Source organism: Denticeps clupeoides, chromosome 9 (genome assembly GCF_900700375.1).
Source record: "Denticeps clupeoides chromosome 9, fDenClu1.1, whole genome shotgun sequence".
NCBI lineage: Eukaryota > Metazoa > Chordata > Actinopteri > Clupeiformes > Denticipitidae > Denticeps > Denticeps clupeoides.
This window is the reverse complement of record NC_041715.1, coordinates 1093184-1109082: the sequence shown is the minus strand read 5'-3', so window position 1 is coordinate 1109082 and position 15899 is coordinate 1093184. Positions and strand designations below refer to the sequence as shown.

At 50.2% G+C, this 15899-nt stretch overlaps 1 protein-coding gene across 1 annotated transcript; it reads right to left on the bottom strand.

Annotated features, from left to right (window-relative positions):
- Positions 1 to 885: 885 nt before the first annotated feature.
- On the bottom strand, positions 886 to 15523 carry LOC114796759 (uncharacterized). Its single transcript, XM_028991241.1, has 22 exons — positions 15329 to 15523; positions 14748 to 14950; positions 13310 to 13540; positions 11332 to 11428; positions 10859 to 11017; positions 10356 to 10537; positions 9972 to 10137; positions 9767 to 9900; positions 9396 to 9684; positions 9193 to 9330; positions 8201 to 8362; positions 7863 to 7994; positions 7320 to 7412; positions 7106 to 7168; positions 4987 to 5060; positions 4769 to 4888; positions 3680 to 3764; positions 3425 to 3605; positions 2421 to 2703; positions 2181 to 2301; positions 1623 to 2107; positions 886 to 1119 (listed from the first exon to the last, which is right to left on the bottom strand). The coding sequence occupies exons 2-22, from the start codon at positions 14850 to 14852 to the stop codon at positions 886 to 888; spliced, it is 3534 nt and encodes a 1177-aa protein (XP_028847074.1). The 5' UTR covers positions 14853 to 14950; positions 15329 to 15523.
- Positions 15524 to 15899: the final 376 nt, after the last annotated feature.

Below are 15899 nucleotides of genomic sequence, written 5' to 3'. Positions count from 1 at the left end.
ACTAGGACCCCCAACTATGAATACAATCTTTTTATTCACTCTGTTCTAGTTTCTATACAGAAGAAGGTTCCAAGTTCATCTAAATCTTCTCTAAAGAGGAAGGTCTTGAGCTGCCGTGTGAAGGTGCTCAGTGACTGAGCTGGAAGTTCATTCCACCACCGAGGGGCCAAGATGGAGAAGAGTCTAGATGAGCGTCTTCCTTTTACCTTCAGAGATGGAGGGACCAGGCGAGCAGTACTGGAGGCTCGGAGTATACCAGGTGCAGTGCGAGGTGTGTATTTGGTTGAGGGGTGTATGGTAAGGTACATATCACGTCCCGCACTGTAAATAAACACACTTTCGTGCATTTTGACTTGGCCCGTGTTTTCCTCCTTGTCCCCGTCCACCGCGTTCACATTGTCCACGCTCCTTCCCCCCCTGGACGGGAACGTGGCGCCTCATTAATTGTTGAAAGGTTGAGGTTTCATGTTTCCAAACTGGTAGTACTGGTGGACCCAGTTTCAAACAGGGCCGGTGGAGGCCTAGCGGTTAAGGAAGGGGTCCGGGTTCGATTCCAGAACCGCCAAGCTGCCACTGAGGTGCCACCGAGGTCCCCTTGATGAAGGTCCCGTCCCCACACGCTGCTCCCCCGGCGCCTGTCATGGTGCCCACTGCTCACCGAGGGTGATGGTTAAATACAGAGGACACGTTTCACCGTGTCACCGCGTGCTGCGCTGCAGTGTCTCACAATGACAATCACTTCACTTTCACCCAACTTGTCCCTCAGCAAGACACTTAACCCTGAGTGTGTCCAGGGGGGGACTGTCCCTGTAACTACTGATTGTCAGTCGCTCTGGATAAGGGCGTCTGGTAAATGGCGCAAACGTAAATACGGTTTTTAATGTTTTAATGGCTCTCTGTTTGGACGGGCGTGGTCCACTCTGACCTGGCCTGTTCGGCTCTCTGCTTCCTCTCCTCCTGCAGCTCCTCCTGCACCCTCTCCTCCCGCTCCTCCTTCTCCTGCTGCCTCAGCCTCTCCTCCTCTTTCTCCCTCCTCCTCCGCTCCACCTCCTGGCGCCGGTGCTCCGCCTTCTCCGCCCGCAGCTCCCGCTGCCGGGTGGCGTCCTCAGATTTATTAACCTGGATGTGCAGGTGGATTAAAGGTCCCGTATTATGAATCTTTTTTTTTTGTACCGCTAATACTGTGTCTGAAGTCCATTTTCATGTCAGGGGACCTTTAATAAAACACTATTAAATAATTAGGAAATGATATAAAATGATTAAAACATTAAAACAAAATTCATATGAGGAATGATTTGTAGTTTCCTTTCTATGTAATTTTGTTTTATGCTGATTTTATGAAGACTTGATTGTTATTTTTTTTGTTAATTTTATTGTTGCTTTTATTGATTGTGTAACACAGTTATTGTATTTTCAGATATCTTGAAAGGTGCAATAAATAAAAAGTATTATTTAGAAATAATGAGGATATTTATTTGAAGTCTCTTCTTCAAAAAACTATTAAAACATGTAAAACAGACAAAACCTGGCAACATTTCCAATTGTATTTGCTTATTAAACGCTGGCTGGTGTGTGTGTGTGTGTGTGTGTGTGTGTGTGTGTGTGATGGTGTGTAGAATGACCTCTGCATGCTGCTGGTCAGACCTCCTGCTGGTCATGTGACAGCTCACGCTGCTCGTCTCCGATTTGACAGGCTTTGGTGTCCGCCTTTCACTCGTCAACGCAGCTAAGCTCGGAGTGGACGGTTGTAGAGAGGCGGGAGTGGGGCAAGGGGGCGTGGCCTCTGTTAATGAGCTCAGCCTGTGTGAACTTTGACCTCGCGACGATGATGCCGATCGGTGGTCGAAGTTGTAGTCAGAGCTGCGGGGTGAGGTGAGGACGTGGGACGATGGTCGCCCACTCTGTGGTTGGCTGCTCCCCTCTACCTCAGCGATGTCATCGGGTGGTGGACACATCCATTCTTCTTCACCGTCCTCCTCTTCTTCAACCTCTTCATTCTGTCCCGCCATCAGTTCCCCATCTTCCTCGTGAGTCGTCTCTTCAGCTACTTCCAGCTGGTGAGTTTCCTGTCTAATTTCCCTAATTTCCTGTTGGGGGCGGGGCTTCCCTGTGGAAAAGAGGTAATCAGTATGAGAACATGCTTAATTACCCAGAAGCCTCTTGTGGCCTCAGACACTCACCCACAACGAACTTGGCCCGATCTCGGTTCTTTTTCTTTCTGTTCCTCATCGCAGCACCCATGCCCTTCGATGAACTCTCCTGCTTCTGTTGTTCTCTCCCTCCTTTTATCCTTCTTTCTTTCTAGAAGACAGAGACCTTCAGGATGGGTAACCATGAGTAACCGTTCTGTACAGTTATCAGCCCATATAGAGGAGAAATCGGAGCTTCCTTACAACCTTTTAGGAAGGACCTTCAAATACCTCTTTGCCAGGTGCTCTGGTATCTTCAGTCCCTTGATCTCCTCCAATTTCCTCGTCATCGTTATGGTCCAGGCCCTTCATGTTCCTCGCTTTCCTGTCTGTCTTTTCTTTTCTCTCCTCGAGCCTGACTGTTTCTTCTCTTCTCCGGGCTCCTCCTTTCTTTTCACCCCACCTCCCTCCTGTCTTCTGCACCGTGCCATCTCCATGTTCTGTGGCCTCCTGTTTGGTGGAACCCCCACGATTTCTTGGGGTTCTCTCAGTCTCTACACCCTGCTTGGATTTCCTGTTGAAAGAATAAACTCTGTGAGAGGAAGGGACTGGACGCATTGAGTGGGGAATGAAAACAACAATTACAGGGGACATTAATGAGGCCCACGGAGACATGCACTTTGACCTCTGCTCGAGGTCGGACAGCAGGAGATCATTTGACCCATATCCAAAGCAAGCACATCATTTCAGCATGAATGTGGAATCCCAGCGTCCTCCGTAACGTATCATCTTACTGTTGATCGCTGGAAAAATTCAAATCCCATCCCAGGAGCAGCTGGAGCGCTGGGACGAAATTCCAAGGAAGGTTTTGGAAACAGGGAACAGGAAAGACGAGCAGGGCTCATCAGAGGAAATATGAGCCCCGCCTCTTACGTACGAGGCGTCCAGACATGGTTACCATGACACAGCCGGACGTTCCTGAATCACAGCTGCCCGGGAAGCCGATGCAACTGAACTGGTAATATAACCTATATTCCAAAAACTCTTTTAATGGGTCCACTGGTCGGTTTATGAGGACATCTGACCATGTTCTGACCAGCATTCCAGTGTTTTCATTCCATATTTCTAACATTCAATACCTTTTTTTAAATGAGGATGTGAGGCCTCATGGAGTGGAAAGAACTTCCAGCAAATTGTACATAAATGGGCTTCTGTAGTAAACATTTGTGGAATATTATTATGAAGAAGACGCTGGAATGGAGAGGACTGAATTGAACAAAACACGGAACGCTCACTCAGAGTGCCTCGGAGATCCCGCGGTGGATTGTGGGCCGGTTTTCACTCTCACTGGCACCTCTGCTGAACCTGGGGGTTTGGGGCCACTGGGCTGTGGCTCTGGTTTCCTTGCCAGCACGGGGGGCATCTCTATGGACCCGTTACCATCCTTCCTCTGCAGGACGTTAAGCTGAAGCTCCTCTGAGGAAGAGAACAGAGGAGAACAGAGCAACGTGTTCCCCATGCTGGTTTATATTTGAAGCTCTGCTGCACACCTGGACTAGTGGACAGCGTGTCATCTGTCCAGGTTAGATCCAGTAAACTGGTCTCAGCTGTCTGAACATCATTATGGGATGGAACCTGAGGGGAGAAAAAGAAGGTTGAATCAAAATCCATTGTCTGATACACCATTGTACAACCAACATATACAAATCATACACCTGACATACCCAACACACACCCAACATACCCAACACCCATCATACGCCCAACATTCACCCAACATACATCCAACATACACCCAACACACCCAACATACCCAACACCCATCATACGCCCAACATACACCCATCATACCCAAAATACATGCAACATACGCAGCACCCATCATATACCCCACATACACCCAACATACACCCATCATATACCCCATATACATCCAACATACACCCATCATATACCCCATATACATCCAACATACACCCAACACACACCCAACATACCCAACACCCCTCATACACCCAACATACACCCATCATATACCCCATATACATCCAACATACACCCATCATATACCCCATATACATCCAACATACACCCAACACACACCCAACATACCCAAAATACATGCAACATACGCAGCACCCATCATATACCCCATATACATCCAACATACACCCAACACACCCAACACCCCTCATACACCCCACATACACCCAACATACACCCAACATACACCCATCATACCCAAAATACATGCAACATACGCAGCACCCATCATATACCCCAAATACATCCAACATACACCCAACACACACCCAACATACCCAACACCCCTCATACACCCCACATACAGCCAACATACACCCATCATATACTCCATATACATCCAACATACCCAACGCCCATCATATTCCCAACACACCCAACATACATCCAACATACACCCAACATACCCAACACACACCCAACATACGCAGCACCCATTATATACCCCATATACATCCAACATTTATTTATTTATCTGGGTGTGTGTATATATATATGATTTATATATATATATGATTATCATATATAATCATATATATATATATGATTTATAATCTTTCTCCAGATGAACGGCTGCAGCTCTCTCCGGGTCTCACCTGATTACCATGAAGCTGCTCCTCAGAGGCTCTCTGCAGGTTGTTCTTGGCGGCAGTTTGGGCTTTTGAACATGTTGCCGTAGTCCTGTTGGTTCGCCCATGGTGGGACAAGACGATCTTCTGTACAAGTTAAATACGAGGTAAGGACATTATCTGGTGTTTCTCCAGCATTTCTGTGCAAAAAGGGATCTGTAGAGATGTGGAACTGCAGCACATACAGGTGGAACCGGCGTGAAATGAGATGTTTCTGCTTTGTTGGGGGCAACTTCAGGCTTCCAGGGGGAGTTTTCACCTAAACAGAGAGTGTTGAAACTGTTACAGGCCATCCTCCGTCCTCCGTCCCTTCACTGTCCACTAGGGGGCAGGACCAGGATGACAGACCTCTGAGCAGCTGGCTAGCTGGAGGCCAGAGACTTCACACAAGTGGACGGTAAAGAGAGTCGGGCGCTGAGGGACGAGTGAAGCTCGCAGTGAAATGTGGCCGGGTTGGATTTCAGAGTCCGATGGCGTGAAACACGTGTGTGTGTGTGTGTGTGTTACCAGTTGTTTTCCTGCTCACACCTGTGATGTGTGTGCGAGATCAGCTCTGGTCCAGACGCCTACACCCCCCACGTCACGTCCTCCACCGCGACTGAAGCTCGGTTTATTTTCTGGCAAGTCTGCGCCTCAGTAATGGATTCCAGGGCGCTTTGAAGTCGGGGTGAGAAGGTTGGGCGGAGGGGAGGTGTGGCTGGGGATTTGGGAGAAAATGAAAGATGGAAAAAGCAAGACGAGAGCGGAGAGGGTGTGTGAACCGGAGAGAAGGAGCGGATTTCTCTCAGGAGGGCCGAGCTGCACTTTACTCCAGATTCGCTTTCGCGGGGAGACGCGTAACCCGTTCCCTCCTATCAGCTGCAACGGATCTCCAGACACACACACACACACCAACAGGAGCCATTGTTAGAACCAAATTCTAACTACGTTTCCAAGCAAATGTTCCCATCAGAGCAAAATGTACAAATCCAGCTGATGTTCAGAAGCGCACATTAACGAATTTTGCATATTAATATTGCAGAGCAGTAATGGGGTCTGCTGGGAGCGTATACATGGTTACCGGCACACATACGTTACACCCTTACAATAAAGCTGCATCCTGTCTGCTGCTGTTCACGACCAGCAGAGATGCAGGTGCATTGTTGGGGTACCCACCACCCGGGCAGATCCCAAACCCGGAGAAGGTGCTTCTATTCCACGAGGGAGCGTTCGGGAAAGATGGGTTTTGTGAGTTCATATTTGTATTCATGAAATCTCATAAAAGCCATTTTACCCAAAACTAAGACCAGATGACAGCAGAACCGTGTGTTTAGGCCACGGTAGAAACCGTGCAGCTTCTGTTTACTGGTTTATGGGTGCTGTGACCATGACAGAGTAAGAAGCCATATTACTAACTGAAATGTGCTGTGAAATATTTAAATGAAGGCTGGCTAAAGTAAAATTTAAGTCTGTAAAATTAGCCATTAAACTGTACAATGACAATAAAGCCCGTAACACCCATCGAGATGAAGAAGACAAATATGGACCTAAGTTTGTAATGTGGTGCCCATGGCTTCTAAATATGGAAAAATGTGTGAAAAATGTGTTTTTTAAGGGTGAAGGTGTTGGTCAGAGTCCTTTTCATGACTCCTGCTCCTCGTGTGGGTTGTTGAGTTCATTTTAAGATGTCTGGTACCTGTGTGGTAGTAGCCTAGTGGGCGAGACACTAACATCTGGACCAGAAGACCACAAAGTCCCAGGTTCGAACCCCACTTATTACCATCGTGTCCCTGAGCAGGACACTTAACCCTGAGCGTCTCCAGGGGGGGGACTGTCCCTGTAACTACTGACTGTGAGTCGCTCTGGATAAGGGCGTCTGGTAAATGCTGTAAATGTAAATGTGAGCTTATTTCAGTTAGTAGAACTATTCATTGACTTCTTTAATTTACTTTATTGCATTCTACTGGAAAGTAAGTCTTCTTTATTTAGAACGTTTTTGTTTGACTGTAGGCCTGGATTATGGAGCGCCAGAGTACAATCTTTAGTTTAAAGCTTGTGTAAGTGTGTGTGTGTGTGTGTGTGTATATACACACACACACACACACACTTTTATTATTTTACATTAGTTACTGTACGGTGTACAGCAGGGATAAAGTTTTTGAGTGCGGGGAGTGAGGAACAGAGATGCACGGAGGGGATCAGGAGATGTGGCGGGGGTAGGGGGTGGTGCCTGGGGCGTCTCGGGTTCCCCGAGCTGGGTACCCCACCGACCCGTCACTCTAAACGCTACCAGATGTGCCGAGAGCGGTGGGGGTGTTCACGTACGTCCAGCCAGTGCCGGGGCCTGTTTTATTCGTTCTTCGAAAGACGATGAATTTGCCATCAAATCTGAGCAGAAGAAGAGAATTTTCAGCATTTTATTTTTATCTGTATGTTAATGTGACTACATTTATTTGTATCGCTGTTCAGGTCGTCAATTATAGTTTTTTGAGGAAGGACTTGCTGAAACTTCTGAATGTTCTGACTACACTTTACTCACACCGTGGATCTGTGGTCTCTGCGTGCAGCAGGACGGTCCACATTTCGTCCAAATCTCCATCTGATGGCAGCACCTCCAGATTGACGGGAAGACCTTCAAGAACGAAACAGAACAAAAGAGATTTGACACGCTACATAAGGCACTACATTTGTGTCTGGTTGGTTGAGCCATTCTGATTGGCTGAGAGGAAACCTTCACAATTTCATAAATCCTCTTTATGGCGGGTTAGGAAGCGGACCCGTAAAATGGAAGGTCCTGAAATGCCACTGAGGTCCCCTTGATGAAGGACCCGTCCCCATACACTGCTCTCGGGGTGCCTGTCATGGTGCCCACTGCTCACCAAGGGTGATGGTGAGGTGATTTCTGAGGTGAGGTGACTTATTATATTGCTTATTTATTAAAAAATATAAAATGTGGGTTTAGTTTCTGATTAGGATTGGGTTTTGCAAACCACCCACACTACACATTCATTTGGGGGCGGGTTTAAATCCCTAACGCCCTGGTCGTTGCCATGGTGACCTGTGTGAAGAAAGACCCCCTCACCGTGGTCCCGTGTGACATCACGCAGCACTGGGTGGTCCTGGTCAGCAGCTGTGGAGTCCCACAGGGACAGCTGGAGGATTTCACCGTCGGGGCCCAGGACCAGGCAGCCCAGGGCTCTGCCCTCCCGCCATTCTGAGAAAGATGGCGAACACACAGGATGAATGAAGGGCAGGGGAAGGAGGACTGGGATGGGGGTTGAGCGGGGGAGGTCAGTCCTGTTACATCAGTCAGGTGGTCCTCTGCTGGTCTGTGCCTCATTAACAGCGAAAGTCCAAATTCGTGAGCCACATTCAGACAAAACACGTCACGTAAAGAAAGAGAGGAGACCAGTCCAGTACCTCGAAGCTCCAATGGAAGGCTACCACGCACAATGCTGGGCTCTGATTGGCTGCCCTCACTGGGCTCGTGCGGGTCCTGTCTGTAGATGGCCATCGAGCTCTGCTTTCCCGGACCCTTCCGCCCGACCAGTGGGGGCAGGGCGACCAGCGAAGAGGGGTGTTCTACAAGAAAAGAAGGAGCTTCAGGCCACTTCTTCTAAATCCGAGTCCCAGCAGGGACCCTCACGCTCAGGCCTGATTCAGGTCCACAACTGCAGATGAGCTCGAACTGCTGGTCATGACATGGGACAGAGAATAATGATGCCCATCTGTTCCATTCCAACCGGGGTGTGTGTTTATGTTCATGTACATTTCTACATAATCTGTAAATTCAATGGATTTATTGAGCCAGAGTAATTATTGTGTGAATTTAAGGTGGATGTTTACTCGAACCTTCCATCTACCAGGGGCCACACACTCGCCTATGACATAACACACTCGCCTATGAACCAGAAGACCCAGGTTCAAATCCCACTTACTACCAGTGTGTCCCTGAGCAAGACACTTAACCCTAAGTTGCTCCAGGGGGGGACTGTCCCTGTAACTACTGAACTAAGTCGCTCTGGATAAGGACATCTGATAAATGCTGTAAATGTAAATGTAAATGTAAGGTACCGTCCCCACACACCGTCCCCGGGCGCCTGTCATGGTGCCCACTGCTCGCCAAGGGTGACGGTTTCACCGGGGCAACTAATTGTTTCACATCTCACTGTTAAATCACAGTGACTCCGCCCCATATGGGTGGTACACAGGGACCAAACAGCCAATCACAAAATGAACCCAGGAACCCAAACGAGGAGCACGTCATCTGGCATTGCTGACCGTACTTACGCTCTGTGGGACCTAGATGGTGGAATGAGATTCAAACCCCTCTCTGCATTTGAGAATCTCTCTTCTCTCTGGGATCAATAAAGTCATGGCACAGAACATGACTTGGAATATGGAGACTTCACCTTCTCCCGGCTCCAGAAGAATGACGTGGTCGTAGTTAAACCCGACGAGTCTAAAGCCGAGGTCTCCAACCTCCCGTTCCTCCTTTGGCCGGTTCAGTTCTTTTAGCCTCTCTTTAGTGTGGCTGCCACGGAAACCACCTGAATAAACCGGATGCCTGGTCTTAGTTCTAAAAAAAACCATTCATAATCTGAGATGATCCTACTTTTCAACTCTTGGGTCTCATCCTCTTGTTGTTCAGAAAGCAATAAGAACATCTTGCTGCACCCAACATCTTTTGGTCTCTCAGCTGTTGCAGGTGCATCTACTGACGCTTCTGCTCTTTGCAATGTTCCTCTTGGTAGAGGTGCAACTGGTGTGTCTGACGTTGCCGCTGGTCTCTCTGTTGATACCTCTGGTGTGTGTGGGGTCCAAGGACGTTGGGGACCTTTTTCGCCTGTGATTAGCGCCTCTTCGGGAACGGAGGGCAGGTGGTGGGCGTGGTCAGCTGTTTTCTGTTACAGTTACACCATAATTGTCATTTTTGTCAGACTGCCAGGCTGGTCTACACGAGATCTGAATGAAAATTAGACTTACTGCACAGGTGTGGTCCTCGTAACCTGAGCTCACCACTGCCCCTCTGTGGATGGGAGGAAGATGCAGGATGGACAGGCTGGCTTCTGACACTGCCTCCTCTCTGCACCCGCTGTGTTTAGGTCCACCCGGCCTTGCTGGTGGTTTCAAAGTGCATATTCAGGTAAAAGATAAGGAACAAGTAGAAGTAGGCTTTGTATGGACTTACAGGATTGGCTACTGTTCCTTAGATGGTTTCCAACCATGTGACCCCCATAGAAGCTGATGTTAGCGGGACGGCTGTTCGTCCATGAAGAATCTACGTGGGCTGTCTTCAGACTGAGTTTCTCATGACCCCACGTGGGCTCTGAAGAGCCGATCAAAGGTGGCAGAGACTGTGTTAGAAAATACAGAAAAAGTGATCTTTAAAGGGCCACTCGCGGTCCGAAAGATTGGTGTGACATCAACAGATCATTGAACAATGGCTGATTCATCATCATCTTCCTGGAAGACCTTCAGCTGACCCTGAGTTGACTCTGTGACCCTTCAGCAGGGGATAGCTCATGGAAATACACTCTTTGTAGTGGTAACGAAGCCGCGTGGAGGGAGTTACCGTGTCCTGGGAGCGGTCTTCCATCATTCCAGCGTTTTCCTCCTGTTTTTCAGACTTCAGCTTGGTGAAGGGGCTCATGGGAACTTGCGGTGTCTGTACCACTATTCTCAGCTGCTCTCTTTTCGTGGGTTTTGTTGGTTGTGGATCATCTGGACCACCTGTCTCCAAGCTCATTTTGAAGTCTGTAATCAAATGAGCGCAGAAATATCCGTCAGTTTGTTGACATGATGACCTATGATGAAGTGAAACATGAAGCTCCAGAAGGTGGCTGTGGAGTTGCCGGGTTTATACATGGATACGTCTGCCTAGGTTGACCCAGATAAATCCCTAAATCAGCCTCCACCGCGCCCAGTGCATGGAGGGATGGAAAAAGAAGTCATGGAAGAAGCCCAGTTCTGGGCTGGAACCACGTTTTGCCTCAAACTGTTTGGATCCATTAGATGCATTACATGGTTCCAGCTTTATGAAGACATCAGGAGACATGACATGAAGACATGAAGTACCTGTAGGCCTGTGAGTTGCTGCTCTAGCTGGGATTGGTGGAAGGTAGATGTGGGTGGTGCGGTCGGGCCTGGGGGAGGGGAGGAGGCGAGACCGGTACTGTAAGAAGGTTGGGTGGAGAGGGTGGCTTTGAGAGGTTGAGGGACCCTCCTCTTCATTCTCTGCAGGCAGAAGAGCGAAGCCACATGTTCACGTCCCATCTACTTGTGTTCTTTGTATAAAATTCGACTGAAAACATGCGATCTAGAGACAATTTAATATGCACGACTATGGAAGAAAAAAAAAGTCAAGTAATATTATTCAGCGAGCTCAAATTCATCTTCAGGAATTGTTCAAAAGTCTGGACACCTTCTCATTCAACACGTTTTCTTTATCTTCATGACAATTTACGTTGGTAGATTCTCACTGAAGGCATCAGAACTATGAATGAACACATGTGGAGTTATACATGTGTATATGGGACCTGGGTTCTCACCGGGTGGGTGGCATTGGCTCCACCGTTCCTGGGGACTCCGGCTGGTGCTCAGGTGGAGCAGCGGGTGGCGGCTGTTGGTGCTCCCGCCTTCTCTGAGCTAGGAAATAGACAGCACCAACGCTCGTTCCCATGGACACCCATGACTTTTACATTTACAGCATTTACCAGACGCTCTTATCCAGAGCGACTTACAGTCGGTAGTTACAGGGACAGTCCCCCCCTGGAGACACTCAGGGTTAAGTGTCCTGTAGTAAGTTCATTAGGCGAGTGTGTTACACACTAGGCTACTACCCACCCATTTTACTTGAATGGTACTCATACATTGCACATCTGGTTGGACCCACTTTATAATAATAGATGATCAGTGTTACTACTGTGTTGGAAGTGTTCCGCCACCCTACAATACACCCTACAAAAAATGAGCTTAGATAGTCAAACACAAGAAGAATCATCTACAGAATGAACATCTAAACGTTAGAATTTCATGATGCTTTTAGAATTTACATGTGATGCTTATAATTTAATAATAAATGTGTTATTCATCACACCTTAATTATAATGATTATGGCATATCAAAATGGAGTCATCTTACATTAAAGTCCAACATCAGGTTGAAACTGCACCTTTTTGAATGAAATGACCACCATGTTGACATTTTTGAGCTTTTGTTCAGATGACTTTAACTTCAGTATTCGGCGTGCGCCTGTATACGCTGACAAGGCCTCTTTCTTCTAGTCCGTTTCTTATCTCAGCGCCGCTGCTGATGTTTATTTGAACTCCGTCTTCAAGTGAAGTGATTGTCACATGTGATACACAGCAGAACAGCACACGGTGCACACAGTGAAATTTGTCCTCTGCATTTACCCCATCACCCTTGGTGAGCAGTGGGCAGCCATGACAGGCGCCCGGGGAGCAGTGTGTGGGGACGGTGCTTTGCTCAGTGGCACCTTGGCGGACCGGGATTCGAACCAACCTTCTGATTACGGGGCCGCTTCCTGAACCGCTAGGCCACCACTGCCCCACGAAGGGTTGGGCGGATGGGAGGCCGCGGCTGTGCTACCATTGTGGACGGCCCGGCCTGAAATTTATCTTCACGCGGCACGCCGAGCTCGGCACGCCCGCCCGCCCGCCCTTTGCGCTCTGTGTCTCGGCGATAACTTGGGGGGTCGGCTGGTTGACCTCTAGGCCACCACGTGCCCCTGCACTGCGTCTCCGCCGCTGCTAATCTGCACTCCTGTCTGGCGAGAGGACGGCGTGGCGTGGAATGCTGGGAAATCGGCCCGCACTCGGCGCTTATCTGCCCAACGCAGGTGCAGCCGGAGAGCCCGGGCTGAGGCCGCGGCGGGGGAGGAGTTAATGAACAGCCCAGCCCGCCATGTCCCCCCGGGGACGTCACCTGGACCACGACTCTCTTTCAAAAGGCTGTTCTTCCCCAGGCCCCGCCCCCTCCGTGACCCCAGCCTAAAGCGGGGTCCCTGTAGAAAGTCGTAAGGGAAGGAGCCGGGCCGTGATTTACGGGCGGCGGCCCCGGCCTCTCCGGAATGAGGGGACCTTGACCTTGGCAGGGGCCGCGCACAAAGACCCCACTGTAGCCCGAAAGAGGGAACGCGATACGCGCCGCGTGTGGGGTTTCCGCCGGCGTCCTGCTGCCGCGACTAATACAGGCCGTATATATAATACACCCCAAAACGTGGCCCCCTGATTTAACTTCGCCTGCTCCTGTTTTCGTCTCATCTGACTGAAGCTTCTGCGGTCGTGACGTACGGTTTCGGTTATGACGTTGTAATGGACTTTTGAAATGGAAACACAGCAGCAGCTTTGGGGTTTTTTTTTTGGGGGGGGGGGGGGGTCTGCGTGTTTGGCGCGTTGTTGCCCGGGCGACCCCGGAGTCCAGTGGTGTCACATTCGCCGCTTTGTGGCTTTGTGGTCAGTAATTCAAATCTCGTGGCTGAACTTTGTGGGGTTGTTTTTTTTTTACCTGCTTTTCACCGCGAGATAAAAGGACTCGCGTCAGGTCCCCCAGGGGGTGCAGGCGGAGCCGCCTCTCGTCGCTGGCCCCTGATTGGCCGGAGGACAGGGCCATGTCTTGGGAGAACAGGACGAGCGGCCCTCTCCTGGTGCTGTAGGTCTTGGGGGGTGCCGGCTCCGCCCCCCCCAGCATCCGGCCGCTCCTGGACAGGCGGAGCCGGGCCCTCCGGTCGAAGTAATCCTGCAGAGGAAGCAGGCGTCGCTGTGATCGTGGAAAACGGGGGGGGCCGGGGGGGCCGCAGAGCCAAATCCACGTTTTTCCACGAGCTTCAAACGCGCGGGGTTACTGTAACCGAATCCGGAGTTTAGTAAGCGGGGTGGAGTCTGGCCGTTCCGTACACATGCGTCCAATTAGCAATAAACGGTCAACGCTAAGACGCCGCCATCAGTTCCGCCGCACTGACCTTTTAATAATAAATAAAGTGAAGTGATTGTCACATGTGATACACAGCAGCACAGCACATGGTGCACACGGTGAAATTTGTCTTCTGCATTTATCCCATCACCCTTCTGATTACGGGGCCGCTTCCTTAACCGCTAGGCCACAAATTCTTTTTTGTGCCCCCTGGTGCACATACGTCCCTCGAAACGTATTTAAAAGAATAAAATCTGATTTGTAGTGATATTTCTTCTGTTTGCATCGAGTAAACTGGGCTGTAGGGCTGAATGGTGTCATTTTTACGATCATTCACTGAAAAACTGTGGCGTAACCGTACATTGAAATGTGAGTTGCTTGTGGGCGTGGCTTTAACACGGGACACTTCTGATTGGCTAGCATGACTATCATACAGGGCCATCGGCGCGATGTGATTGGACGTGGAGGGTGGCACGTTTGGGCCCAACGCGGCCTTTGCTCTGGAACCCGCTGTTTTCCACGGCTTCCGTGGGGGCGCAAGAGTGGCCGTCGCTGAAATAGGTGGGTTACCGTCACGTGGTTCTGACGACGCACTATTGCTAACAGACGGCAGGATGTCTGGGGGTCTCGGTTCGGTTCTGAGGCGCCGTTCGGCCCTACTGGGGTCACGAAAAATTATATTCATAAAATCCCAATAACACACACAATATTATTCAAACCTCTGAATAATCCAGTAGGCTGCACAGACTCTATAGAGAACAACGTTTTTCAAGTTTGTAATTAATTATGAGTACAGACTCGTAATTATAATTAAATTGTAATTATATTGTAATTATATTGTAATTATATTCGTAAAATCCCAGTAACACACACAATATTATTCAAACCTCTGAATAAGCCAGTAGACTGTACAGACTCTATAGAGAACAACGTTTTTCAACTTTTTAATGTGTGTTGGGGAAGGATTTGAGGTTTGAAAACGATCTTTCATCGTTTGAATTGTAATCCTGAATGGTGTCGCTCCTTGGGTTACCTGAGCCTCGTAGAACACCTCCACCCGACCACTCGGACCTCCATCTTCCGCCGGCGCCACCCGGCCGTACCCCCGGCTCAGCAGAGACAGCGGCGGCTCCTTCATGGCCTTCGCCTCACATCCGCCCGGCCGCGCCCGGCGCCTCGCCTGAAGAGCTGTCGTTTTGTAATTACGATCCCATTCTTACCGTGTTCCGTGTCGACCTACCGATTCGCCAATAGAAGTTCATCTTCAGTTACGACATTTTTACAACCTTCTACGAGACATTTGTTTCAGAAGGTAAACAAACTCTTTTCTTTTCGTCTTCCGTTGTCATTTTTGGTGGTAAATACACAACTGAGCCAAAATGCTTCGCGGCGTAACTTACAGTGCAGTGCAAGACGAACTTGACAAACTCTGTCCTAACTTTCATCGATGGTGAAGACACTCCACACAGAGCGCGCCGCGGCTTTACCTCACGTGACCGGAGCGCCGTGCGGCAATAAAACACATTCTCCCGTTGTATTCGCCGGCAGGACAGGGACGCGTCCGGCGTGGCAAATATCTGCGTTTGCTGTGCTCGGCTGTTGCTAAGCTCTCACCGCGCTTCTCGCTCGGCCCGGTGTTTGCCCGTTTCCTTGGTTGCAGCAGCTGCCGCCCCCCAGGTCCTGCTAGGCCTGGCGTTGTGGGCCGACTTTAACCCTGGTAGACCTCCGTCCGGGGAGGTTCCTTCTACTGTCCCCGGCCGGCTCGGTCCCGGCTCGGTCTCGGCTCGGTCCCGGCTCGGTCTCGGCTCGGTCTCGGTCCCGGCTCGGTCTCGGCTCGGTCTCGGTCCCGGCTCGGTCTCGGCTCGGTCCCGGCTCGGTCTCGGCTCGGTCTCGGTCCCGGCTCGGTCGGCTCGGTCTCGGCTCGGTCCCGGCTCGGTCTCGGCTCGGTCTCGGTCCCGGCTCGGTCTCGGCTCGGTCTCGGTCCCGGCTCGGTCTCGGCTCGGTCCCGGCTCGGTCCCGGCTCGGTCTCGGCTCGGTCTCGGTCCCGGCTCGGTCTCGGCTCGGTCTCGGCTCGGTCCCGGCTCGGTCTCGGCTCGGTCTCGGTCCCGGCTCGGTCTCGGCTCGGTCCCGGCTCGGTCCCGGCTCGGTCTCGGCTCGGTCCCGGCTCAGTCTCGGCTCGGTCTCG

Bases quoted from the DNA above. Each gene is read 5' to 3' on its own strand.
- LOC114796759 (XM_028991241.1), bottom strand. From the start codon at position 14,852: ATGAAGGAGCCGCCGCTGTCTCTGCTGAGCCGGGGGTACGGCCGGGTG. The intron at 11,018-11,331 runs GTGAGAACCCAG...TTCTGCCTGCAG, and splicing joins GAGCCAATGCCACCCACCCG to AGAATGAAGAGGAGGGTCCC. The intron at 7,995-8,200 runs GTACTGGACTGG...CATCTTTCTCAG, and splicing joins CCTTCCATTGGAGCTTCGAG to AATGGCGGGAGGGCAGAGCC.